This window comes from Oncorhynchus keta, chromosome 21 (genome assembly GCF_023373465.1).
Source record: "Oncorhynchus keta strain PuntledgeMale-10-30-2019 chromosome 21, Oket_V2, whole genome shotgun sequence".
NCBI classification, from domain to species: Eukaryota; Metazoa; Chordata; class Actinopteri; order Salmoniformes; family Salmonidae; genus Oncorhynchus; species Oncorhynchus keta.
In genome coordinates this window covers 7,507,933-7,534,862 of record NC_068441.1, presented here as the reverse complement: position 1 = coordinate 7,534,862, position 26,930 = coordinate 7,507,933, and the positions used below count along the sequence as shown (strand labels likewise).

General features: G+C 44.1%; 1 protein-coding gene across 2 annotated transcripts in view; it reads left to right on the top strand.

The window, feature by feature from the left end:
* Positions 1-26,003, top strand: part of LOC118400041 (E3 ubiquitin-protein ligase TRIM62) — a 47,138-nt gene extending 21,135 nt beyond the window's left edge. Inside the window, exons 3-6 of one of the 2 annotated variants that reach the window (XM_035796397.2) lie at positions 11,252-11,347; positions 15,993-16,318; positions 17,526-17,641; positions 19,728-26,003. In XM_035796397.2, coding sequence (XP_035652290.1) covers positions 11,252-11,347; positions 15,993-16,318; positions 17,526-17,641; positions 19,728-20,281 — 1,092 coding nt within the window. In that variant the 3' untranslated portion in view covers positions 20,282-26,003. The remainder of the gene's footprint in view (positions 1-11,251; positions 11,348-15,992; positions 16,319-17,525; positions 17,642-19,727) is intronic. The other variant, XM_035796398.2, reaches the window with a different exon arrangement.
* The last annotated feature ends 927 nt before the right edge of the window (positions 26,004-26,930 follow it).

Genomic DNA, 26,930 nt, shown 5'->3' with positions numbered 1-26,930 from the left:
CATTTCAAGCTAAAGTCAGGGCTTCCCTTCGGCCAAACATTCAGCATTGTGGTTTGGCCTATTTTACCCCTGTATTTATTGACTGGATGGAAAGTGAATAGATGGACTGGGAGCGACAGAGTAAATCTGTGGTCCTTCTGTAGCTCAGTTGGTAGAGCATGGCGCTTGTAACGCCAGGGTAGTGGGTTCGATTCCCGGGACCACCCATACGTAGAATGTATGCACACATGACTGTAAGTCGCTTTGGATAAAAGCGTCTGCTAAATGGCATATATTATATATTATTATTATATTATTATTATTATTATTATATTATAAATCTGGACTGGCCTGGAGACTGTGAGGACAAATTTAATGTTTGTTTGTGTGTGTGTGTGTGTGTGCACAAGTCGACACACACACTTTTTAATGGGTTTACATGAAGTAGAAACGCTGGCAAGCAGTAAAATAGTAAAGCCAGCCAGCTACAGAGAGACGACGGTATGCAGCTGCGTCCAGGGCCAAGATTTAGGAGCTAAACCAGTGTTTGTGAACTCTGTAGTCTGTCTGCATGTAGCGTGTGATGACAGGATGTTCTCCGTGGAGATTTGTGGCTCTTACATATAATGGATACTTGGTTTTAAATGAACAACATGCTGACTATCAAAGCGTTTTCCTAATCCTAAGAAGCTTCTTTTTTGTTTTTATGAAGACATGGTTATATTTGGTTTTGGTCATAACCCCCCCCCCCCCGGTCAAGGAGCTCTGAGGCTCAGGATGCTATATTCCTTACAACATCCCATCTGAAATGGCAGTGGCGCTTTCTTGAAAACCTAAGCTTGTCCTCTTCATCCATCCGGGTGGGTGGAACACAACACAAATATAGAGCTGAGTCACTACTACTAATGAGCCTGTCTCTGGAAATAATTGGAACGCTGATTTATGAGCACCACTAATGCATTTCAGTTATTATGTAATGTACAAAATAAAAAGCAATTTTTTTCATTTAACCTTTATTCATCCAGGAAAAGCCCATTGAGACACAGAGTATTTTTCAAGGGAGACCTGGCCAGATTCAGCAACAATCAATACATTACAGAATTAGGACTTTTCGTCTTGGACAAAAAGGCTTCTCAACAGTTTCTACCCCTAAGCCACGACTCCTGAAAAGGTTATCAAATGGCTACCCAAACTATTTGCTTTGTGTGCCCCCCCCCTCCCAACCCCTCTTTTTATGCTGCTGCTACTCTCTGTTTATCATATATGCATAGTCACTTTAGCTATACATTCATGTACATACTACCTCAATCGGGCCGACCAACCAGTGTTCCCGCACATTGGCTAACTGGGCTATCTGCATTGTGTCCCACTCACCACCCGCCAACCCCTCTTTTACGCTACTGCTACTCTCTGTTCATCATATATGCATAGTCACTTTAACCATATCTACAGTCGTGGCCAAAAGTTTTGAATGAAACAAATATTAATTTTCACAAAGTTTGCTGCTTCAGTGTCTTTAGACTATGGAATACTGAAGCATAATTACAAGCATTTCATAAGTGTCAAAGGCTTTTATTGACAATTACATGAAGTTGATGCAAAGAGTCTATTTGCAGTGTTGACCCTTTTTCAATACCTCTGCAATCCGCCCTGGCATGCTGTCAATTAACTTCTGGGCCACATCCTGACTGTTGACCCATTCTTGCATAATCAATGCTTGGAGTTTGTCAGAATTTGTGGGTTTTTGTTTGTCCACCCGCCTCTTGAGGATTGACCACAAGTTCTCAATGGGATTAAGGTCTGGGGAGTTTCCTGGCCATGGACCCAAAATGTCAATGTTTTGTTCCCCGAGCCACTTAGTTATCACTTTTGCCTTATGGCAAGGTGCTCCATCATGCTGGAAAATGCTTTGTTCGTCACCAAACTGTTCCTGGGTGGTTGGGAGAAGTTACTCTCGGGGGATGTGTTGGTACCATTCTTTATAGAGGTCGGCCGATTTCAAGTTTTCATAACAATCGGAAATCTGTATTTTTGGGCGCCGATTTCCGATTATTTAAATATATATATATTTTTTTTAATTAAATACCTTTTTATTTAACTAGGCAAGTCAGTTAAGAACACATTCTTATTTTCAATGACTGCCTAGGAACTGTGGGTTAACTGCCTTGTTCAGGGGCAGAACGACAGATTTTCACCTTGTCAGCTCAGGGGTTCCAATCTTGCAACCGCACAGTTAACTAGTCCAACGCTCTAACCATTGCACTCCACGAGTAGTCTGCCTGTTACGCGAATGCAGTAGAAGCCAAGGTAAATTGCTAGCTAGCATTTAAACTTAGCTTATAAAAAACAATCAATCATAATCACTACTTATAACTACCAATCCATTTTAGCAGGCAATATTAATCAGGTGAAATTGTGTCATTTCTCTTGCGTTCATTGCACGCAGAGTCAGGGTATATGCAACAGTTTGGGCTGCCTGGCTCATTGCGAATTAATTTGCCAGAATTTTACATAATTATGACATAGATTGAAGGTTGTGCAATGTAACAAGAATATTTAGACTTAGGGATGCCACCCGTTAGATAAAATAACGAACGGTTCCGTATTTCACTGAAATAATATACATTTTGTTTTCTAAATGATAGTTTCCGGATTCGATCATATTAATGACCAAAGGCTCGTATTTCTGTGTGTTATTATGTTAGAGCAGTCTGAGCAGCAGCAGGCCCGTAATCATTCATTCAAACAGCACTTTCGTGCGTTTTGCAAGCAGCTCTTCGCAAGCACAGCGCTGTTAATGACTTCAAGCCTATCAGCCTAATGGTTGGTGTAACCAATGTGAAATGGCAAGCTAGTTAGCTGGGTGTGCGCTAATACTGTTTCAAGCGTCACTCGCTTTTAGATTTGGAGTAGTTATTCCCCTTGCGCTGCAAGGGCCGCGAGTTTTGTGGAGCGATGGGTAACGATGCTTCGAGTGTGGCTGTTGTCAATGTGTTCCTGGTTCGAGCCCAGGTAGGGGCGAGGAGGGGGGCGGAAGCTATACTGGTACACTGGCAATACTATAGTGCCTATAAGAACATCCAATAGTCAAAGGTATATGAAATACAAATGGTATAGAGAGAAATAGTCCTATAAATACTATATTAACTACAACCTAAAACCTCTTACCTTGGAATATTGAAGTCTCATGTTAAAAGGAACCACCAACTTTCATATGTTCTCATGTTCTGAGCAAGGAACTTAAACATTCGCTTTTTTTACATGGCACATATTACTTCTCCAACACTTTGTTTTTGCATTATTTAAACCAAATTTAACATGTTTCATTATTTATTTGAGGCTAAATTGATTTTATTGATGTTTTATATTAAGTTAAAATAAGTGCTAATTCAGTATTGTTGTAATTGTCATTATTAAAACAAAAAAAAAATGGCAGATTAATGGCAGATTAATTACCATCACACAAACTGAGGCAGCAGACTTTGTGAAAATTAATATTTGTGTCCTCGAAGCTTTTGGCTACGACTGTACATGTACATACTACCTCATTCAGCCTGACTAACCGGTGTCTGTATGTAGCCTCGCTACTGTATGTAGCCTCGCTACTGTATATAGCCTGTCTTTTTACTATTGTTTTATTTCTTTACCTACCTATTGTTCACCTAAAACCTTTTTTTGCACTATTGGTTAGAGCCTATAAGTAAGCATTTCACCTGTTGTATTCGGCGCACGTGACAAACTTTGATTTGATTTAAAACACACTACAATACAACATGATCCAGTCCAAAAAATAGCATTTACACTCCTCTGTAACAGTCTCCCATCAAAATGTTCAATTCATTTAGTGGCAGTCACATATCTTGATGAAGCATGGATTGATAAAGATTTTTTTTAAATGTATAAAAAAATGTGGATATGGGTAAAGGGGCTGGTCACGGAATTACACAGCAGATTACACAGCAGTGGTCAGTTGTAAATAGTCGGTGGCGTCTTGTCTGCTGCTGTACAGAACATTCGTTCCCAGACACGGTATGTAGTAGTGTTGTCAACATACCATTTTGACCTCGATACTGATAACAGGTTTAGTATCACGATACTCCACACCATCACGATACCGGGGGGCGGCGTCAGAATGCCGCTTGATCCAGACAGATATTTTGAGTTCAACAGCATCACATTTGGAATTGTAGATTTTTTTTCATGTATGCATTATTGAAACAATTATACACTCACCTGGACTTTGGTAAGAAAATATATATATATTTTAAAATGTATATTTTACCCCTTTTTCTTCCCCAATTTTGTGGTATTCAATTGGTAGTTAGTCTTGTCTCATCGCTGCAACTGCCGTACGGACTCGTGAGAGGCGAAGGTCAAGAGCCGTGCTTCCTCCGAAACGCAACCCAACCAAGCCACACTGCTTCACAACACAATGCCCACTTAACCCGGAAGCCAGCCGCACCAATGTGCCAGAGGAAACACCGCACACCTGGCGACTGTCTCTTAGCGTGCACTGTGTCCGGCCCGCCACAAGAGTCGCTAGTGCGTGGAGGGACAAGGACAACCCTGCCGGCCAAACCCTCCCCTAACCCAGACGACGCTGGGCCAATTGTGCGCCGCCCCATGGGTCTCCTGGACGCAGCCGGCTGCGACAGACCCTTGACTCAAACCCAGAATCTCTCGTGGAGCTAGTGGTGTGCAGTGGGACAGGCTAGAACTAGCACTGAGGAAGTGGAGCAGGCATGGTACTCTCGCGCTGTAAGGGTACATCGGCTGCGCTGATAGACGGACTTGGGCCTCTCTCAATTAGTAGACGACTTGAGACACATTTTACATAAGTACTGAAAGTAACACACATTCTACTACCGAACCGGTTATCAGGTCCTAGTATCGAAAAAGTTCCTAAAGTTTTGGTATACCGTGCTTCCGGGTAAGTGAAGACTCTACACACCAGGCCCATTCTAGTCAGCAGATTTGGCCGAGACAACATGGGACCAATGACGCAAGAGCCACCCGACAAGCTAGCTAGCAGGCTGTGGTTGCCATGCCTTCAGAGCATGACCTTTCCTCTGCTCCCAATAGAATGATAGAGAAAAGACGCACCCTCAAGTCCCTGACAGAGTAGCTGACTGAAGATGTGAGGAGGAGACCATTACAGACTATCAGTTTCACAATCAGTCAATCCATGAATATGTTCTGGCAGAGAGCTATTTCCATGACGTATAAGGGAGGGAAATACTTTCTGGATTTCTTAATTCCTAACTCATTATTCTTAGAAATGATGAAGGCGGGCTAGCTACAGTGCAAGAGAATGGGCCAAATCATAAAAATATATGAAGAGTGTTTTTATTCATGATTTGTAAGTAGCTATTAAAAATGGTAAATCTGAGGTCAGTCAACAGTTGTGCCTCCATAAAAGAGTATGGAACTGCCTGCCCTCACGCCAAACATTGCCAACAGTCTGGTTGCCAATTGTCTGGTTGCTGCCAATACACTCACTCTGCCTCTGGGGTAAGCAGTCAGTGAAAATCTAATCAAAAACACTCATCAACATACTGTGTCAGGCCACAGTGTTTTTTGGGAACATCCAAATGTGCTCAAGCTGTGCCTAAAATCCCAGCCCCTCATTTTCCACTCACAGCCTCTCCAGGGAAGTCCCTGCAGTCTAAACAGCACAGCAGCAGCATCCAGGCTACAGCAGCCAGCTGACTGGGCAAACTGGGGCTGCAGGCAACATCCACCCCATGTAACCTACTGGCTTCGATAGACAGACAGCCCTGTCTGTCATTGTGTATGACTGTGACTAGGCCAGGCTGAGATGCACAGACAGCGATGGCGACAGTATCACACACAGAGACAGACATGGCCCTTCCTCCTCCTCTGTATCTGACTCTCCCCTCAGAGGAGATGGAGGACCCAGTGGTCTGATCATTTCTAGCAGTCAGATGGGAGATTGGCGAGAGAACCGGTCTGGCTGACCTGTCTGAGGAGTCATTTAGTGGCTGCTGTGACCGGCTCACTGCCCAGCTCTCGCTACAGAATGATATGCCCACTAACGGCAATGGAGCCCAACACAATTTAGCTTGCTGAACAACATCGGGCGCGTACACACACCTTGTCCAATTAGACCAAAGTGGGTCTAGCTCCTTGTGTGGCTACGGAGAGTTCAAAGGAAAAGAGAGAAGGTGGCGATGCTGGCATTCTCCAGTGGTTAGAATGTAGGGCAAGTCATGTAAATGATGAATGCTCCCAGCCTGCTCCACATCTAGCCCATCTCCAACTACAAGAAACACTACCAAGAGGTCCCTCCCTCAGAAACGGACTCCTGTTAATAAAGGGACGCACAACGTTATGGGAACGTAACATGGTGGCAGGGTTGCAGTGTTAAGGGCAGCAGAGTTTTATAGATATTCGTGAGTGAGGCTTCCAGGAATGCTGTTACGGGGTTCCATTGATGAGAATTAAAGTCGCCTTTGTCCTAGAGCGATTTGCACGGTTATCAGAACGTCACACCCCAGGGTAAGCCTACACGAAACGCAGCCCATATTTTAAGTGTTTCTAAAAATCTCTTATGGTGGGAAAAACGATTGGAACCATTAACCTGTTTGACCGCTAGGTTTTATTGGCATCATGACTCCTACTGTAGTACTCTATAGCTTACTGGCTAGTTAGTGGCAATTGAAAAGTTAATGTACAGTACATATTATAAATTGAAATCTCATGGCGCTGCCTCTCCTTAATTCATGCAAATAGCCTTGTAGAGCTGTATGTTAATGATCACAGAGCGGGACCCTGGCAGGAATATGGAAGGGCAAGGCGGGGGGCGGTGGGACCTGTCTTGTTGGCAGAGGGCTGAAGAATAGATCTGGGTGGTAGAACAGGATGACATGTTGTTTCAGCAGAGAGTTGCCAGACGGTGCAGACAGCCGTGTCAATGATAAACAGCCTCTTTTCCCAATAACTGACTCAAACTACCTGCGTCTTACGACCTAAACTGATCAAAACGACAGTTGAAACAATCAATCTAGAGCCTCTGCACATGGCGTCAAGTCAGGGTTGTTATCCTAAAACCAGTGTACAAAAATGTACATTGCTATGTCACTTGGATTGTGGCAACATGTCCAAAGGTGTGTGAGACACAAGATTCACCCTGTTCCATTTTCTATATAGGTTATTGATTCCTTAATCCCCTCCCTGGGTGTAGAAATCAATACTTTTCAGTCTGACACACTTGCTGTTGGGGCTGGGAATTGCCAGGGACCTCACTATACGATATTATCACGATACTCAGTTGCCCGATACTATATGTATTGCGATTTATATATATTGCCATTCAGTCTTCCATACATATTGCTCACCATGTATGCTGCAGAGAGACCAGAGCCATGAGAAAACACGTTTTGAAAAGTGCTTGGAACAAATGGTCTCAACATTTTAAAAAGGAGATGGAGAACAAGCTATAAAGGAAAAATACTAGAGTTTTGGTGCAGGGACAAGGACTAGTGCAAAAAATATTGCGATATATCGTGAAAAATAATATCCTGATACACTACATGACCAAATGTACGTGGACATCTCATTCCAAAATCATGAGCATTAATATGGAGTTGGTCCCCCCTTTGCTGCAATAACAGCCTCCACTCTTCTGGGAAGGCTTTCCACTAGACCTTGGATTATTGCTGCAGGGACTTGCTTCCATTCAGCCATGAGCATTAGTGAGGTCGGGCACTGATGTTGGGATATTAGACCTGGCTCGCAGTCAGCGTTCCAATTCATCCCAAAGGTGTTTGATGGGGTTGAGGTCAGGACTCTGTGCAGGCCAGTCAAGTTCTGACACACCGATTTCGACAAACCATTTCTGTATGGACCTCGCTTTGTGCACAGGGACATTGTCATGCGGAAACAGGAAAGGGTCTTTCCCAAACTGATGTCACAAAGTTGGAAGCACACAATCATCTAGAATGTCATTGTATGCTACAGCATTAAGATTTAATTTCACTAGAAACAAGGGGCCTTGCACGAACTATGAAAAACAGCCCCAGACCATTATTCCTTCTCCACCAAACTTTACAGTTGGCACTATGCATTGGGGCAGGTAGCATTCTCCTGGCAATCCGCCAAACCCATATTTGACCGTCAGATGGTGAAGTGTGATTCATCACTTCAGAGTTCAATGGCGGTGAGCTTTACACCACTCCAGCCGACACTTGGCTTTGCGCATGGTGATCTTAGGCTTGTGTGCGGCTGCTTGGTCATGGAAACCCATTTCATGAAGCTGAAGTTGCTTCCAGAGGCAGTTTGGAACTCGGTAGTTAGTGTTGCAACCAAGGACTCCTAAACATTTCTACATCACAATAACAGCACTTACAGTTGACCGGAGCAGCTCTAGCAGGGCAGAAATTTGACAAACTGACTTCATTTGGGAAGGTGTCATCCTATGACGGTGCCACGTTGAATGTCATTGAGGTCTTCAGTAAGGCCATTCTACTTCCAGTGTTTGTTTATGGAGATCGCATGGCTGTGTGCTTGATTTTATACACTTGTCAGCAACGGGTGTGGCTGAACTAGCTGAATCCACTAATTTGAACGGGTGTCCACATACTTTTGTGTATATATAGTGTATGAAACTGTATCAGTTGAGTTCCCCAATACTACTTGCTCTCCTCCTGTGTGTAAACCCTCCATCACGGCGAAAGCAGCCAAGAAGTTCTCTCTCTCTCCTTCCCAGAAGATCTGCACTGATGGCCCATGACTCATAGTTTCTCCTCGCCCCTGTGACTCACCTATTCTAGGGCTGTAAATATAGGTGTGTGTCTGTGAGCAGAGATGGCAGGTTTGTGTTCCTGTTCACACTGATTTACACAACCGGGCCCTTCAAGTAGACGCCTGTACTGGTCGCAGTGTGCATTCTGCTCAGCTCAGAGCAGTGTGTTGCCACGTCTGCTGCCTGAAAGAGCTGGGTTGTGGATATGTAACGATTAGCAGGTCAAAGTGACGTGGATATGATTCTGTACAGAACAACCTGTTGCAGTTAAATCTATACATGTCTTAATTTAAGCTCACTAGATCTAAATCACAATGCTGTTTACCTATGTGTGGGCTTCCACAACTTTAGTGGATGTTTCTTGGCTTTACTTTTGTGAATCCAATGAAATCCCAAGTAAGGTGTAGGTGTGTGTGTGTGTCTGTCCAGAGGACATTGTGAGCAGCTCATTATTCATGCTAGGACTGGGGCAGTTTTTTCCTGGCCTTCGTCAGTACAGGGAGCCTGTTGGAAGCCAATAACCCTATTTAGCTCCTGAGCAAAGCTCTGCTGTATTTAATAAGGCCTGCAGTTAGGAATTTTTGGGGAAATGTATATAGCCCCAGAGTGTGTTTAGGAAATGTGTTTTAATAATTGGCCTGCCAGCCAGCCGCGACCCTGTTCCCTGCCATTCGGCATCCGGGGGGAAATGTCACGTTTGGTCCTCCTGCTGAGATGGATGGGGGGTGTAGCTTGGATCAAGATGATTCTGAGTTTTTCAATGCTATAGGCCTATACACTGATCGGCTTACAACCTCACAGAACAAGTTCAATGCCAATTACACTGGATTAAAGCCAACTTGTCAGACAACAGAATGAGGGCCCTGGAAGTGGAGAGGCCTGTATAAACGGCACTCCTTCTCTCTCAGGATTGGTCCTCAGCCTGGGAGAGGAGTGCGCCCTCTGACCTGCTGGAGCTAGCCCTGAGAGAAATGGAACCTGCTGATCCTACTGCAGGCTGGAGCTGGCCCTGAGAGAAATGGAACCTGCTGGAGCTAGCCCTGAGAGAAATGGAACCTGCTGGAGCTAGCCCTGAGAGAAATGGAACCTGCTGATCCTACTGCAGGCTGGAGCTGGCCCTGAGAGAAATGGAACCTGCTGGAGCTGGCCCTGAGAGAAATGGAACCTGCTGGAGCTAGCCCTGAGAGAAATGGAACCTGCTGATCCTACTGCAGGCTGGAGCTGGCCCTGAGAGAAATGGAACCTGCTGGAGCTAGCCCTGAGAGAAATGGAACCTGCTGGAGCTGGCCACATCCTGTCTAGGAGGCTCTGTTCACAGCACTGGGAGATTGTTTTCCTTAGTTCAGGTCCTTGATTAGGCTCTGTTCAAAACTGTATAGAAACTACACTGTTTTCACGTTTATTTTGTAGCTTATTAAGGACATGGGCTTGTTATGTCAACACATCGTAAACCAAATTACATGCAGTGGCTGCCTGGCCTGTTTCTGTGCCAAAGAGCAGAGAACTGAATTTGAAGAGTGTTGTTGGCTTGGCTATTTGACTCGATATAGTCAACAGGAAGCAATTTTCCAGCACTGCATTGATATTCCTCAGAGTATTTTCCGCAGAAGCAAATAAATAACAGCTGTTGTAATGAACCAGTCTGTCCTTTTACTGTCAATCCCGTTTTAGACTTCTGTTATCCCTCTGGACTATTGGACTATCCCTCTGGACTATTGGCACTGCAGGAGAGATTAACTATGACCTTCACAGGCAGCATGACATTGAACACATTCTCAAGCCCTGCACCTGAAGTCCTGCTCCTCTCCTTGCCCTAAGCATCATCAGTCCGATGAGGATCTGCCTCTGTCTGATAAATGGACTCTGTTCACTGTGTGTCTGCGGTGGGCTGGGCTCAGGGGACCTGTTGGTGACAGCAGTTCTAGCTCCACTGCCTGGTGTCCTCCTCCTGCCTGAGGAAACTTGGAGGTGGATTAGAGGGAGAAAGAGAGACGGCCTGGTTCTGCCATGGAGGGAGTGCCCTGGAGGAGACGACCCACTATCTGTCTGACAGAACCCTGTCTGGAGATGACCTCCTTTCCTCAGACTCAGCCCCCCTCCCAGGACCGCAGAAGGTTATCATAATACAGCCAGCCTTAATCAATAAGTCATAAAAGGCTTTTAGGCCGTTAGGAGGAGGAGGTGTCTGCGATACCTGAACCTCCCACTGAGGCTGAAACCGATGTAGATGTCTTACGAGAACCTTGAGTTGAACTTAAGAGTTTGACGTTTTTCCCAATAGCAAGTGGTAGCAAAGGAATGGTGCCCTATGCTGCTGCAGGACAATTGGTCAACATCAAATCAACAGACTTAATCTAATGTTATGCACCAATTTGATCCAACAGAGGAACTTGATGAAATTTGTGCTCCAGTAAATCTGTAATTCACCTCATTAGTAACTAGGAACAATGCTGTATGTGTGTTTCTCTAGTCAGTGGTTGCTAATTTGTTGTTGTTATTGTGTTGCAGAGGGAGATGAAGGAGCAGCTGGCCACTCTGCAGGACAGTGAGAAGGGACACACCGAGGCCTTGCAGCTACTGCAGAGACAACTCACTGAGACCAAGGTAACAGACACACTTCTCTACTCCGTGAGACTGAGGTAACACACACCAAGCACACAAATTCACTTAGATCAAAGTCACTTACAGTATAGTGCCTTTTGACCTATATGAGACCAAGGTAAAGCACCAGTGTGTCCTGTCTCTCTCTACCTCAGTCTCTCCCACAGCTGAGAGTGAGACTCCAAACAGCAAATTGGTTATTTAAGCATCTCTTTAATCTCAACAACTTGTTTTAACCAGCGGAGCCAGCGCATCCAGTCGATACAACAGCTTCTCCTCTTCTTTTCATTCTGGCACAGCTCTCCCCCTTAAGCGTCTTTGAGCTGTATCGGTCAGAGAGGGAGGGCTCTCTGACAGATGGGGTTTGTGCCGTCAGCGGTATTTGTCATTTGGGATCCATCGTTCTTCCTGCTGTTTACATGCTGGCTGTCCACTGGCATGCCAGCCAAGCCAACTCCCTCCTGTCTTCCTGTTCTGTCCTGTCTGCTTGAGTTCTGCTTGAGACTTTACTTTACCCTGGCTCTGTTCCAGAGAGACAAACCTGCCTGCTTCCACTGCCATCAACTCCAACTGAGTGCCAGCTGCAGGTCTCCATTATAAATCAGCCCATCTCATTAGGTTTGCATCCATTTGTCCAAGGTGACGTGCGTTGCCTGGAAGAGGGCCATACATTGATCTCTTTGCCTCACAGATGCATTTAGGTTTATGACAATGAATTGCTCTGTTGTTCTCTTGGTTTTTGTGCTTGACCTCACACCGACACCAAAAGGAAAATTGATTAGTAGGATCAAACCATCAAACACCCATAATCCTCTCTGCCCCTCTCTCACCGGCAACATGGTGCTGAAACGGAAACTTTGAGCAGGGTGGTGTGAGGCTGCCATTACCGTTGTTTTGGGTGTGACTCTAAAACGTCCACTAATACTGCTGTTTGTCACTTAATTGGTTTATATTGGTTCTGGTGCTCTAGTTTAGTTCCAGCCCAGGGCCCATGTGTTTAGGGACGTCCCCTCCCCCGTCTGAAGAGCAGATGTTGTCTGATTCCCAGGCCCTGTGGGGGTTCGCCTGATAAGCACATGCTGCTGCTCTGAGACCCAGCCTCCTCTCCCTGTAGGCTTAATATGGGCTTTAAATATTCCCCCTGCCACAGCCATAACACCCTGCTGGGACCTGGCACAGGCCTCATCAGTACTGTCCTCCTCTCTCTGTCACCAGGTGGAGGAGAGCAGCCCACCTTAACACATCCCATCTGTACTGGAGATAAATGATCTTAATAGCCTAAGAGCTCCCAGCAGCGCAGAGATAATATCTGCCTGCTTCCAGGTTCCTACTGGAACAGGAGGAACAGGCATGCTGCTGGAGGGAGATTGACTGATTGATTGATCGCAGGCAGTAGTAATAAAACCCAGATTATAATGCTACTGCCCCTATTCTTCTGTACTCCCCTGTGATGGAGAGGAGTAGAGGGGTCATTCCACCAATTGAGTACCTTTTGGGTAGTGTAGTTTGTTTGCTTAATTTGAACATTCTGTCATAAAGAGCACATGTTCAACATATATTTAAAACATGTTTTCCCATCCCTAGGTTGCATTAAAAAATGACTGGTAAGTGCCTACTATGTGCCAAATAAAGTACCAGGGTTGACTGTGACAGGGTTGACTGTGACAGGGTTGACTGTAACAGGGTTGACGATTTCATCTTAAATCAGCCATAAATCCTTTATTGACAGGGGGAATGGAAGCTTGTTGTGTGCAACAGAGCGGAGCAATTGAATGCAAACTTTTAAAAAACATATTTATAATTAACTTGTTAAAACATTTCTAGCCTGTCTACCTGTTGGTAACAGGTTTGACCTGTTATGCTCGACCCACTCCGTTTTCCACCACAAAACACCAGAAAATGGCCAAAAAGAGTAGAATCAGCTCACCTGCTTTTACACTATGTTGACTTGACTATTCAATGTTTATTTTGAGTTTTAAAAAAAGGAATTGTTTTACCATATTAAAACAAGAGTTAAGCTCACGGAACAAGATTGAACTTAAAATGAGGGACAGACATTTCATGTGATAAGATTAGTCACTTTAAATATATAATATTCTTCAGAGGTGACTTTGTCAAAACAATAACATATCTAGGGCTTTACATTTACCACATTTCCAGCCACTGTTTTTTTGTGAGTATAGTCATACCAGATATATTTTTAAATCACTACAGCTGTGATGGAAACAGTACGTTTTGGTACAATTTTATAAATGTCGACAGAATTTGATCGTTCGACATCGGGATCTTTTTGTGTCTGTAAAATGTATTATGTGAGAGATGGTGGAATACCTTTTTTATGAGCAAATATTGATATAATAACCATCATATCGAAGTCAACTTGGGTTTCGCGATATGGTGTGTGGTCCTCTCACTACGACTCAGAGAAACATGCAGTTTATTAGGCTACCGATGAAATAAGTTACGATGAACTTCACAGGATGGTGAAAGTGCCCAGTGATCTTGATGCTCCTTTCCAATAAATATCAAGGGTCTTATTCTGGTGATGGGATTGATGCTTGACTGCCGTTTGACAAATTAAAATACATTTAACCATAATAATCTCATCATGTAGACTAGCCTACCGGCAGTGTATCTGCGAGCTGTTGGCTAGAGCGAATGACCCAGAGTAGGCACGTTTACTATTTAACGCAACAGTTTCTATGTCTATCAGTCCAGTTGAAAATGCGATGGAAACACATTGAACTTTTAGATTTTAATTTGGTACATGAAAGCTTAAGTGGAAAAGTACATTTTTGTGTGCACTGAATTGTATCCGCAACAAGTCTGTTTGGTGGAAACACCACTTGTGGGAATTTTCATATTTTGTTAAATGCGGCTTTTCGTCAATTGGATGTCTCAGATGACAACCGAACTGACGACATATTCATTAAGTACCACCGCATATGTTCAATTGATCGGATTGCCAGAATATAATTTGTCTATATTAAAAGGCACTTTATTTAATATAACAGGTTATATTCCACATTGGTTTACAATTTCTACTTAAAATATCAAATGGACACAAAAGGCACTCTTTTTGTGGAACGACCCAGAGACTTCTAGAACTGGTTTATCAGTAAACTACCAGAACTTTGGTGTCTCAAGGATTTCATGTAATTTATCACAAGACATCTAGTGGCCTTTTTTGGTACTTCAGATTATCACAGGTGTCTGTATTTATCTCTTGCCCTCTGTGTGGCCTTATCACATGTAAAATGTATGAAATAATTCAATAAAATGTTATAGTACATTTTTAATAACAACTGCAAAACATTATCCACCTATAAACCATCAACTTAGTGAATACCAATGGTGTTTAATACTTGGTGTTTATTCGGATGCCCATCAGCCGCTGCAAAAGCGCCAGCTTCTCTTCCTGGGGTCCACATCACATAATACATAGCACAGAACATTATTAGTAACGGACTGAAATATGAGTGTTTCAGCATGAAATATGTATTTTTTATTCCATTTTGTTTTTACACACTTAGTAAAATAAATATGTCAAACTGGTGACAGTTGTGAAAAAAGTCAATAGTTGGATGAGTTGCAGAGGTAATTTTAAAAAATGCCATTGTTGATTAAATGTTTTTTCATTAATTAGACCAGATGGTTCAAGAGAAAATAGCCTATCTAATAGAAACTCATGGACAATATGGACACATAACTAAATGAATACTATATTGGCTAATATTTCTAATGTGATCCTGCGTTGTGTGTTGTATAATGTGAAGGGGAAGAAGAAAGAAAACGGTAGATTTTCATTTAATTCCCAAAATGACTGAAGATGCCGGTAACTTTGGTAAATTACCGGGAGCTTTGTAACCCTAACGACAACAGAGCTTAGAATGTTCGACAAAGATAATGTTTCCTCTGTAGAGACGGACAAAAGTCCTGAGTGAGAAGCAGCTCCCTCTCCAGTTGTTACTGGACTGAGCGTATAGATCCTTTGTCTAGTCCGCTACTGCTGTTAGCATTGGAGGTGATTCATTTCCGCCACTCTATAAATAAATTAATCAAACTCTCTCCTCAGCTTCTGCTCCTTTCCACCTTATCAACAGCCCTGCTCTTTCTATAATAGCATCCGTTTATCTGACTATTCGCAGGCCTTGTAAATGTTGCCTTGAACACACAGCTAGTCTGTCCCCAGTCGACCCCACAGCATCAGCCTCTTTAAAAAATGCTCTCCATCTCACAAGCAGTGTCACCATTAAAACGGCACACTTCCACTGTTCCAACCTTCCACTGAGCTTTGCCCTATTTAACTCCTAATGCGATCTGCATAGGCTGTTCTTATGATAGTACATTTTGTATTGAGTTAATCAGTGTTGGATGATCTATAACAGCAGAGGGGGATTTTATGTCCTTAGAAGCCCTGCCTTTGACTGGTAGCCAGATTTTTTTTTTTCAATTAATGAGTTCACATTTACATAATCTTTAGGCTAGGTGATAAAAGGTTTTTAAGCCCTGGGGTGGCTGACTTTCATCCAACTAAGAGTGACAGAGGCAGAATACATTTTGTTATTGATGTGTTTAATGCTTGAGCACAACCTGCACATTAATCCTAAATAACCAACCTCTCATCTCTCTCTCGCTCTCATTCCAGTCGTCGGCCAAGGGCCTGCGTGCAACCATCGGCGAGGCATTTGAACGCCTGCAGCGGTTCCTGCGAGAGCGCCAGAAGGCCATGCTGGAGGAGCTGGAGACGGACACGGCGCGCACGCTCTCCGACATCGAGCACAAGATCCAGCGCTTCAGCCAGCAGCTGCGTGATGTCAAGGAGGGCATCGGCATCCTGCAGGAGCGCCTCAACGAGACGGGACGTCACGACTTCCTGGAGGGCGTGGCCCTCACCTCCGAGAGGTGCTCTGCTTACTGTCTGACTGACCTTGGATCAGCTCTTCTTCCAAAAAGCCACAGTCCTAAACTTTTGTAAGATGGCACGCTGTCTGAGGTTATGTTATACTCCCCTCCCGACATAAGACCATCCCCTGAATGTAATGAATGTAACCCATTCTGCTCATCGTCAGGATACCGATAGTGATACTAATAGTGATAGCTTGGAGAGAAAGTGCAGAGTTAAGCCAACTCATTGATATACCAGACTCATTATTTTAAATTGGGGAAAGAGGGTGCTCAGGGATTGAGTTAGAGTATTTAAGATCTTAGAAGGGGTTGATAAGGTGGACTGAGGAAGTTGCGTCAGAATGCTTTCTAATTGTAGCCGACCACGACCGGGAGACCCATGAGACGGCGCACAATTGACCCAGCGTCGTCCAGGTTAGGGGAGGGTTTGGCCGGATGGGATGTCCTTGTCCCATCGTGCTCTAGCGACTCCTTGTGGCGGGCCCGGGCGCATCTGACACATAGGTGCGACTGGCTTCCGGGTTAAAGCGAGCGTTGTGTCAAGAAGCAGTGTGGCTTTGCAGGGTCATGTTTCGGAGGACGCATGGCTCTCCACCTTCGCCTCTCCCGAATCCGTACGGAAGTTGCAGCGATGGGACAAGACTGTAACTACCAATTAGATATCATGAAAATTGGGGAGAAAAAGGGGTAAAAAGTACAAAAAAGAAATGCAAAAAAAAGACTACTTTCTAACAAACGGTCCAGAGGGCATTGACAGGAATGAGTGAATAATGAACTGATATACAGGTTTGCCTCATGAAGTCACAACGATTCCAGGAAGTGTAGTACTGACAGAAACCCTTGGAAAATGTGAGAAAAGACTTGACAAGGTTGTGTTTTCTCCTCAGGGTAACTCTCACAGACTCACAGCAGGTGAATTGTTAGCTTTGCATCACTTTTTGTTTCAATGTTTCTCAGGCTTGTCGGTGTACAGCTGTGCAGCCCAATGGTTCCCAGGCAGGGTTGAGAGGGGGGGTTCAAGGATGCATGTGGGAGGAATGAGAATGACTAATGTGGGGGTGGATACTGTAATAGCGTTTCAGCCCCCCCCCCCTCCATCACCCATCAATCTACACTGCTGTAGAATATTACGTGGGCATCCAGAATCTGACAGATACTTTTATCAACAACGAACAGCGAAAATAGAGCAATGACTAGAGACGTCTCTCAGAGAGAGCAAAGAGATGTGAAAGTAGCGTGATAGTTGACATTGATCGTTCTTCTCCACCTACAGGATAAAAGGAAAGATACATGAGACCAATCTAACATATGAAGATTTCCCGACCTCCAAGTACATGGGGCCCCTGCAGTACACAATATGGAAGTCTCTCTTTCAGGATATTTCACCAGGTATGCACCATCTAACGTTAACCCTCACATAATTCAACTGTGTAACAGCATACGCTTCACCAGGAGTGTCTTGTGAATTGTTCGATGCACCCAAGTACCTCAGCACATCATTCAGTTATGTTACAAATCATTGTCTCCACCCTGGATTTTTTACTCCAAAGGGTGCTCTTAAGCGAAGTATCTAACCCTAATTGCTCCTGTAAGTCGCTCTGGATAAGAGCGTCTGCTAAATGACACGCATGTAAAAATGTAACATAGATTTGGGTTTAAATTGGGCTCTGATTGATGCCTTGGAAACCTTGGAAAAGACTCCCACAGTGTGAGTTAATCCCGCGTTCAAATATCTGGGATGTTTGTGAGTTCTGTGTGAAAATGGTGGCTAGAGGGCTGAGATGCCCTTCGCTGTCAGGAAAGCTGATGAAGATCTTTCTCCTTTCTTCTCCCTCTTCCTGTTCTCCCTGAGCCCACAGCCATCGCTCACTCTCACAGAAGGTTATTTAAAACGATGCACTCAATTCTCTGTCAATTCTCTCATTTTGGCCTTCTGAAGCTGGAGAGAAGGCCGAGTGGTTTCTTGGCCTCCCTTGACTGCTTGCCAAATGGAACAATTGGTTCAGATCCATCAACACTGGCTGCCACAGTGACAACAACAAACCCTTTTCTCCCATCATCCCTCTCGCTCTCTCTGCAGATGATAGTTTAGGGGAATAATAGTAGTGTACCTCTCCTCTTCTCTCAAACCCAGTGTTACCAACTAGAAAATGTTACCAGCTAGAAAATGGCATACGTGTGCATGACTTGAGTGTATGAACGCTTGTGTTTGTTGTGTGTGTGTGTGTGTGCAACAGAGATTATGGCATTTTCATGAATTGATTGAAACACACACACTGCCTGGCGACGCTGTTGCGTAGGGGAAAACATTGTCCTGCCTGCTGGCTAGTGGCAAGGCCACCTGTTTTTGTACTGTGTGATATAAATACTGAAGATCAAGGGGGGAGATTTGGCAAATTCCTTTCTCTGTTCTGTTTTAAACCAGCTCTATGTATGGGAGTGAGTGAGGAGAACAGGCTGCTATTGTTCTCCCAGCTCATTTTTCCATAGAACCAGAAAAAAAAGAGACTGAACCCAGTGCGACAACCACACTCCCTCCCTAACCCACAGTTAACCCACAGAACGACATGTAGCTAGCTGCCTCCAGCCCTGCCAAGCCAACACAGAGCTGTGGAGACATGCGCCTCCCAGCTCCATTTCCATAGCATTGCATGACGTTGTACAGTATCGATGTGTAGTGGAGGCCGAGGTCATTTTGAATGCTTACTCCATAAGCGGTTTCCCTTTTGTAGCATAAAGTCGAAGGTTATGAACCAACAGTCCCAAACATGGCTCATGTAAATACTCTTCATGAGGTCTTCATTTCCTTAAATATGATTACAGTAGATGCTGGGCAATAGGGTGTATTACAAGAGTGGATTATTAGGCTACCCATCAGTCATCCCAAATTCCAACACCATGACAGTCCCTTATTCTCCTCCTGATAGGGACCTTCAGCAGCACCGGCTCATTTGATTGGTAGAGCAGAAACACCAGGCACAGACACTGACTGACCACTGCAGACAGAGACTGTGCCAGTGACTCAGCTCCTCCCTCCAAACAGAATGTCCTTGGTCCTCTCCCAGACGCCTGATGAATCACTTTTAAAGATAACATTTAGAAAATCAATTTGTATGCACTTTCCTTCAGATCCCCTTTCCAGTTCAGTGACTGGCTGAAACGGGATGCCAGGACGTTTTCACTGCCTCAGCATAAAAGTCAGACAGTACAGTGGCGATGGTGACAAATGGAGTGCAACGAATGACACCGCCGTTCTGGAGATAGTGTCTGTCTGAGGGAGGGAGCGTCCTCATAACATATTTATGTTTCTCATATTGGTAAACAGTAGGGAAGAATATGCCCTTATCTGTATCCTGTCTAACTGGCTTTATCTGGGCTTGCCCTGTCAGGTCGTCTCTGGTGTGTTTTTGAACTGTCTTCATTCTCTCTCTCTCTCTCTCTCTCTCTCTCTCTCTCTCTCTCTCTCTCTCCGTAGTGCCAGCAGCTTTGACCTTAGACCCCATCACAGCCCACCAGAGACTCATCCTATCAGATGACTGCACCATCGTAGCCTATGGTAACCTGCACCCCCAGCCCCTGCAGGACTCCCCGCGGCGCTTCGACGTGGAGGTGTCTGTGCTGGGGGACGAAGGCTTCGGGTCTGGGGTGCACTACTGGGAGGTGATGGTGTCAGAGAAGACCCAGTGGATGATCGGCGTGGCCAACGAGACGGTCAGCCGCAAGGGCAGCATCCAGATCCAGCCCAGCCGCGGCTTCTACTGCGTCGTCATGCACGACGGCAACCAGTACAGCGCATGCACCGAGCCCTGGACCCGCCTCAACGTCAAGAGCAAGCTGGAGAAGGTGGGCGTGTACCTGGACTACCCCAAGGGCCTGCTGGTGTTCTACAATGCTGACGACATGTCCTGGCTGTACACCTACAGGGAGAAGACTTTCCCGGCCAAGCTCTGCCCCTACTTCAGCCCCGGGCAGAGCCACGCCAATGGCAAGAACGTCCAGCCGCTGAGAATCAACACCGTGCGTCTATAAGAGCCACACACAGGGTCACTCTACAGATCGGCTCGCTCACCTCAACCCTCCCTGAGGATAGGATACCAACGATGATGACATAACTAAGATCCTAAAGACGGCTCGTTTTTTTTTAAATGATGAGAGGGGGGACAGGGTGTTTGACTATGAAATGTAAATTTGTTTCGTTCTGGTGTTCTTTTCCGGGTCTCTGTTTTTGTCTTGCCTGTCGGTGTGGCTCCTCACTGATCTCACCAGGGAGGGACTATGTGGACATTGCTGCAGCATCATGGTTTCAACTGGAGTCCCGGTTAGCTTCTTCAGGGGTGGAAGGAGAGAGAGACCCCCCGCTCCCCCAAGCCCCTCTGGGCTTTACTCTGTCTGCATAGATGATGACATCGCACCGTGGTTTCGTAGTGGGATCTCTGTGCTGTGACTGAGGCCCACCTTGAACAGGCCCACGGGCTCTGCTCTCCTTCCAAGGCTCCAGACTGACAGACGGCTGCTCGGTCTGTCTCTCTCAGCAGCCAGACATTTTGAAACCGGGGGCCACCTTTCTTTTCGGCTTGTTTGCGGAATATTTCTGACGACGCTCTGCTCCTTTTTTCTTTGGCACAGATCGCAGTTGTGAGTGAAAGCCTATCGGTGTGGCAGTGAGTGCTGTTCCATGTCCTCCCCGGTGAACCTGTACACTTTACTGATGGAAATGATGTCGCATCTCTTGATTCCTTTCCCTCAGGACACACGTCCAGTTTTCCAGTCGACACTGTCAAGTCAGTCCAAGTGCTGGACGTGGCTGATACTCGTCATTTGACAATGGCAGCCTCGTGGTCTGTGTGCTCTAGTGATGGTCACTCTGTGCGTGGTCACTGTTGTGGTGCTTGCTGTCCTCACCCTTCCCTCGTTTCCCTACACCTCTCTGTGTGTGTGTGTGTGTGTGTGTGTGTAACATGAAAATGTGTTTCGCTGTGCGAGTGGGGACCTCTCTTCCCCCCACCGGGTGGTTTCTGTTGGGTTCTTCCACTCCAGCATGAGAGCTCTACTCTACCTGGCATGTACCTATGTTACATATTTGTTTGTACTTTTATTTTTAGCAGGTTAGTCTCGTTTTGAGATGAACATTCTCTTTTGCAAGAGAGATCTGGCCAAAATAGCAGTACACAAAGTTGCAGACACGTTTACAAAATAAAACACAAAGCACTACAGTTGGGAAAAAAAGTGTGGCGCAACTAGGGGTCAAAACATTGACCGCAACCCCCCCTCCTCACCTAATTTCCCATCATAGTGTTTAACGTAGTTTTAATCTCATTTAAAGGGACGAGCTCCTGTCATTTCAGGACCTTTTTGAAGTTCGTTCCAAGTGAAAGGGGCAGTGAACTGGCACCCCCCACTACAATGTAGTTACAGAAGCGTACATGTACAAAACATTAATTGATTACAGACATGAAAATAGCCTCTTCCTGACCTCAAAAGAAAAACCCAACTTGAGCCCAAGACATTCGATGTGGGGTTTTGAATGTGAGACACTCATCTATCTAGAAACCCAAGTACTTGTAAGTTGCTACTCTGACTATACGTGGAAGAGGTGATGTTTTTATTTGTGAAAACCATAATGTTTGTCTTGTCATTTAAAATCAACTTCAGCTGACAGCTTAGTTAGGACAATTGATGACATAACATCAAACTGAACACACTGAGTTCTATCTGATAGTTAACCTTTGAATCATGAGACTGCCCGATCAGATGATCCTATCAAAGTCTTTGCAACGCGTCATGATCAACGGCGTCGAGTACCTTTTTGACAGCTCGATGAAAAGGGAGACGGTGCCGTTTCTAGCCCCGTGGCATCAATAATATCATTAACAACTTTTGTTGCTGCAGTAGAAGAGCCATGCTGTTTTCTGAAACCTCCATTGAAACTTAGATCAAACGTCATTGACACACAAACCTGTGGATTCCATCTCCCTGCCTCCCTCCCTCGACATCATAGGTGTGAGAGGTTAATCCGAATAAATTAATCTTGACATCTGCTGAATTACAGTTAGCCTATGGGGCAGAGACCACTGACAACTCGAGCAGCATGACACTGGAATTAATGAGCTCTGGAATGTCTTTAATCATTCTCTCTTTGTACACCAAATGCAACAATTTCATATATTTTTGTTCCGTGTAGTTTAATAACATTAAGGATATGAAAATGGCCAAAGAAAGCGATATTACAGTAGATTATTATACTGCCTTGGCCTGGACTGTTGGCAATGTTACATTTATTTCCATAAGGCTGTTGCAGTGTAAACATAACGCACCAATATATATTCTCTGAGGCCCAGGTATGTGTTGGCTTCTCTGCCCCATATGCACTTGTTATTTCCTGGTTTAAGATGAGCTCTTGTCTCTTAACCAAGTCCAGCATTGAGAGAGCCTAGAGCCAGGGGGCAGGCTGTCTGTATGTTAGTGTGTGCTCATGTTGCTGGGATATATGCAGTTTCTTCAGAAAGTATTCATGCCCATTGACATATTCCACATTTTGTGTTAGTCTGAATTTAGATGTTAAGTTTTCCCTCACGATCTACACACAATACTCCATAATGACAAAGTGAAAACGTGTTTTTAGAAATGTTTGCAAATTTAATGAAAATGAAATACAGATCTCATTTACGTAAATATTTACACCTGAGTCAACTACAGTTGAAGTCGGAAGTTTACATACACATTAGCCAAATACCTTAACTCAGTTTTTCACAATTCCTGACATTCAATCCTAGTAAAAAGTCCCTGTCTTAGGTCAGTTAGGATCACCACTTATTTCAAGAATGTGAAATGTCAGAATAATAGTAGAGAATTATTTATTTCTGCTTTTATTTATTCACATTCCCAGTGGGTCAGAAGTTTACTTCACTCAATTAGTATTTGTTAGCATTGCCTTTTAAATTGTTTAACTTGGGTCAAACGTTTCAGGTAGCCTTCCACAAGCTTCCCACAATAAGTTGGGTGAATTTTGTCCCATTCCTCCTGACAGAGCTGGTATAACTAGGTTAGTAGATCTCCTTGCTCGCACATGCTTTTTCAGTTCTGCCCACAAATGTTCTATAGGATTGAGGTCAGGACTTTGTGATGGCCACTCCAATACCTTGACTTTGTTATCCTTAAACTATTTTGCCACAACTTTGGAAGTATGCTTGGGGTCAATGTCCATTTGCGACCAAGCTTTAACTTTGTGACTGATGTCTTGAGATGTTGCTTCAATATATCCATGTAATTTTCCTGCCTCATGATGCCATCTATTTTGTGAATTGCACCAGTCCCACCTACAGCAAAGCACCCCCACAACATGATGCTGATGCCCCAGTGCTTCACAGTCGGGATGGTGTTCTTCAGCTTGCAAGCCTCCCCCTTTTTCCTCCAAACATAACGGTGGTCATTATGGCCAAACAGTTATATTTTTGTTTCATCAGACCAGAGGACATTTATCCAAGATGTACGATCTTTGTCCCCATGTGCAGTTGCAAACCATAGTCTGGCTTTTTATGGCAGTTTTGGAGCAGTGACTTTTTCCTTGCTGAGTGGCCTTTCAGGTATAGGACTCGTTTTACTGTGAATATAGCTACTTTTGTACCTGTTTCCTCCAGCACCTTCACAATGTCCTTTGCTGTTGTTCTGGGATTGATTTGCACTTTTCGCTCCAAAGTACGTTCATCTCTAGGAGACAGAATGCGTCTCCTTCCTGAGCAGTATGATGCCGGAGTGGCCAGAAGCTTCTAAAGCCATGACATCATTTTCTGGAATTTTCCTATCTGTTTTAAAGGCAGTCAACTCAGTGTATTGTAAACTTCTGACCCACTGGAATTGTGATACAGTGAAATAATCTGTCTGTAAACAATTGTTGGAAACATTACTTGTGTCATGCACAAATTAGATGTTCTAACCGACTTTCCAAAACCATAGTTTGTTAACAAGAAATTTGTGGAGTGGTTGATAAATGATTTTTCATGATTCTAACCTAAGTGTATGTAAACTTCTGACTTCAACTATATGTAGAAGCACCTTTGGCTGCGACCTTTTTAGGTAAGTCCATAAGAGCTTTCCACCCCTAGATTGTGCAACATTTTCCCATTTTATTATTTTAAAAAGTATTCAAGCTCTGTCAAATTGGTTGTTGATCATTGCTAGACAATCATTTTCAGGTCTTGACATAGATTTTCAAGTAGATTTAAGTCAAAACTGTAACTCGGCACATTCACTGTCTTCTTGGTAAGCAACTCCATTTGGCCTTGTGTTTTAAGTTATTGCCCTGCTGAAAAGTGAAGTAATCGCCCAGTGTCTGGTGGAAAGCAGATTTGAGACAGGTTTTCCTCAAGGATTTTGCCTGTACTTGGCTCCATTCCATTTATTTTTTTTATCCTGAAAACCTCCTCAGTCCTTAACGATTACAAGCATACCCATAACATGAGGCAGCCACCACCTATTTAAAATTACGGCCTACCCTGGACGACCAAATCACGACCGGATATGATACAGCCTGTATTCATTGCAAAAATGTTATTGCTTTACCACATTTTTTGCAGTATTACTTTAGTGCCTTGTTGCAAACAGGAAGCTAGTTTTTGAATATTTTTTTATTCTATACAGACTTCCCTCTTTTCACTCAGTCAATTATTTTAGTATTGTGAAGTAATTGTTGTTTATCCATCCTCAGTTTTCTTCTATCACGGCCATTACACTCTGTAATTGTTTTCCTCTCCGGCAGCAGAGTTAGGAAGGACGCCTGTATCTTTGTAGTGACTGGGTGTTTTGATACACCATCCAAAGTGAATTAATAACTTCACCATGCTTAAAGGGATATTCAGCGTCTGCTTTTTTTTTTACCCATCTAACAATGGGTGCGAGCTATTCTTTGCGAGGCAATGGAAAACCTCCCTGGTCTTTATGGGTGAAACTGTTTGAAATTCACTGCTCGACTGAAGGACCTTACAGATAATTGAATGTGTGGGTTACAGAGATGAGGTAGTCATTAAAAAAAACACTATTATTGCACACAGTGACTATGTGACTGGTTAAGCCAATTTCTATTCCTGAACTTATTTAGGCATACCATAACAAAGCGGTTGAATACTTATTGACTCAAGACATTTAAGCTTTTCAGTTGTAATTAATTTGGAGAAATGTCTCAACATAATTTCACTTTGATATTTTGGGATATTGTGGGTAGGCCAGTGACACAAACGTCTCAATTTAATACATTTTTAAATTCAGGCGCTGTAACATTTGGGAAAAAGTCAAGGGGTGTGAATACTTTTCTGAAGGCACTGTATGTTCTGGCCTCTTGTCTGTGAGGTGCAGTGATAAAAGATCCCCCTATATCCCTGCTCTTGCATCCTTGTGTCTGTGTGTGTCTTGTCTGTGTTGTCCACTTTAAAGAACTGGGGCAGTGCCCTGCTTTGTTGGATGCGTTGTTGGTGTGTTCTGATGACTATGTGCAGTACGATGCAGATCCCTGTGGGGTCTAATAAAAGCAAGACTGCTGTCCGGTGATATGGATAAGAAGTAGAAAGATGATTATTGTGGGGTGGTGGTGGGTAACTGGTATTGGTGGTGGTGGTGATTTATAATACCACTTTTAATGATTGTGTCGGGATGTTGGTGGCTGTGCAACCATCATTGTGCGACCTCACACTGGTGTGCTTGTTGCCCGTGGTTCCTGAGAAATGTTTTAATGTACAATTAAAGAGTGGTAAAAAACCAACATGCTTGTTTGACTTTCTTTTAAAAACACTGATTTAACATACTAGTACATTAACATGTAATACTAATGGATTTGTCGGGGATCAGTCCTTTGACAAAAATGCAAGTGAAATGCTTTCTCAGACCATGTTTAACAGAACTCATTACTAGAGAGCAGCTAGAATCTATCAGAATCGTACCGAATGGGATGAGGCAGTGCTTGCTGGTGTACATTCTGTGTGAAGGTGCATATTTCAGCTGAGTTGTGCCAAATCCCAGCCCTGTGAAAGCGCCTCTGACAAGCCAGAGAGGATGTACTCCCTTTGTTCCTCCCCTTCTCATGCTGAGGCATTTCTCAACTAGATTAATACAAAGCTGAGAGTAACCCTGTGATGGATCACACTGTCTGAACACAAGACAACCTCACTGCAGGGCATGGCCTTATTGTGCTGTATGCAGGGCTGATCCCTCACTCACTGTCTCTCTGTCTGCTGTCTGTGAGGATGCCTGGAGATTGGAGAACTCCTTCTAAAAAAGGCCAGCCCACTCATTCTCATTTTTTTTTATTTAAATGAAACCATTGTATAAAGTGAACATCGGAAGCGAGAAGCAGCGGTTTGCCAGCTATTTGGTGCCGTTGTTGGAGGAAAGGTTATGCTTTACCTCATGTTCCATTGTACGTGCTAATTCAGGGCTGATTGAGTCCAGTTGCATCATTATTACAGAGGAGCTGTGGACCTGGCAGCAGAGCAGTTAACAACCGTCAATCAGTCACCCCAGGATCAGATCTCAGTACTTCTCCTCTACAGTACTTAGTTCTCTCACTTACACTCATGTAAAGATGCGGACTACCTAACTTCAACTCAGGACAATTTGTCCATTCAAATAAAAGTTAGGTTTTTTTGCCATGGGGAGATCCTTAAGAAACCCTCACCAATTAATACAGGTA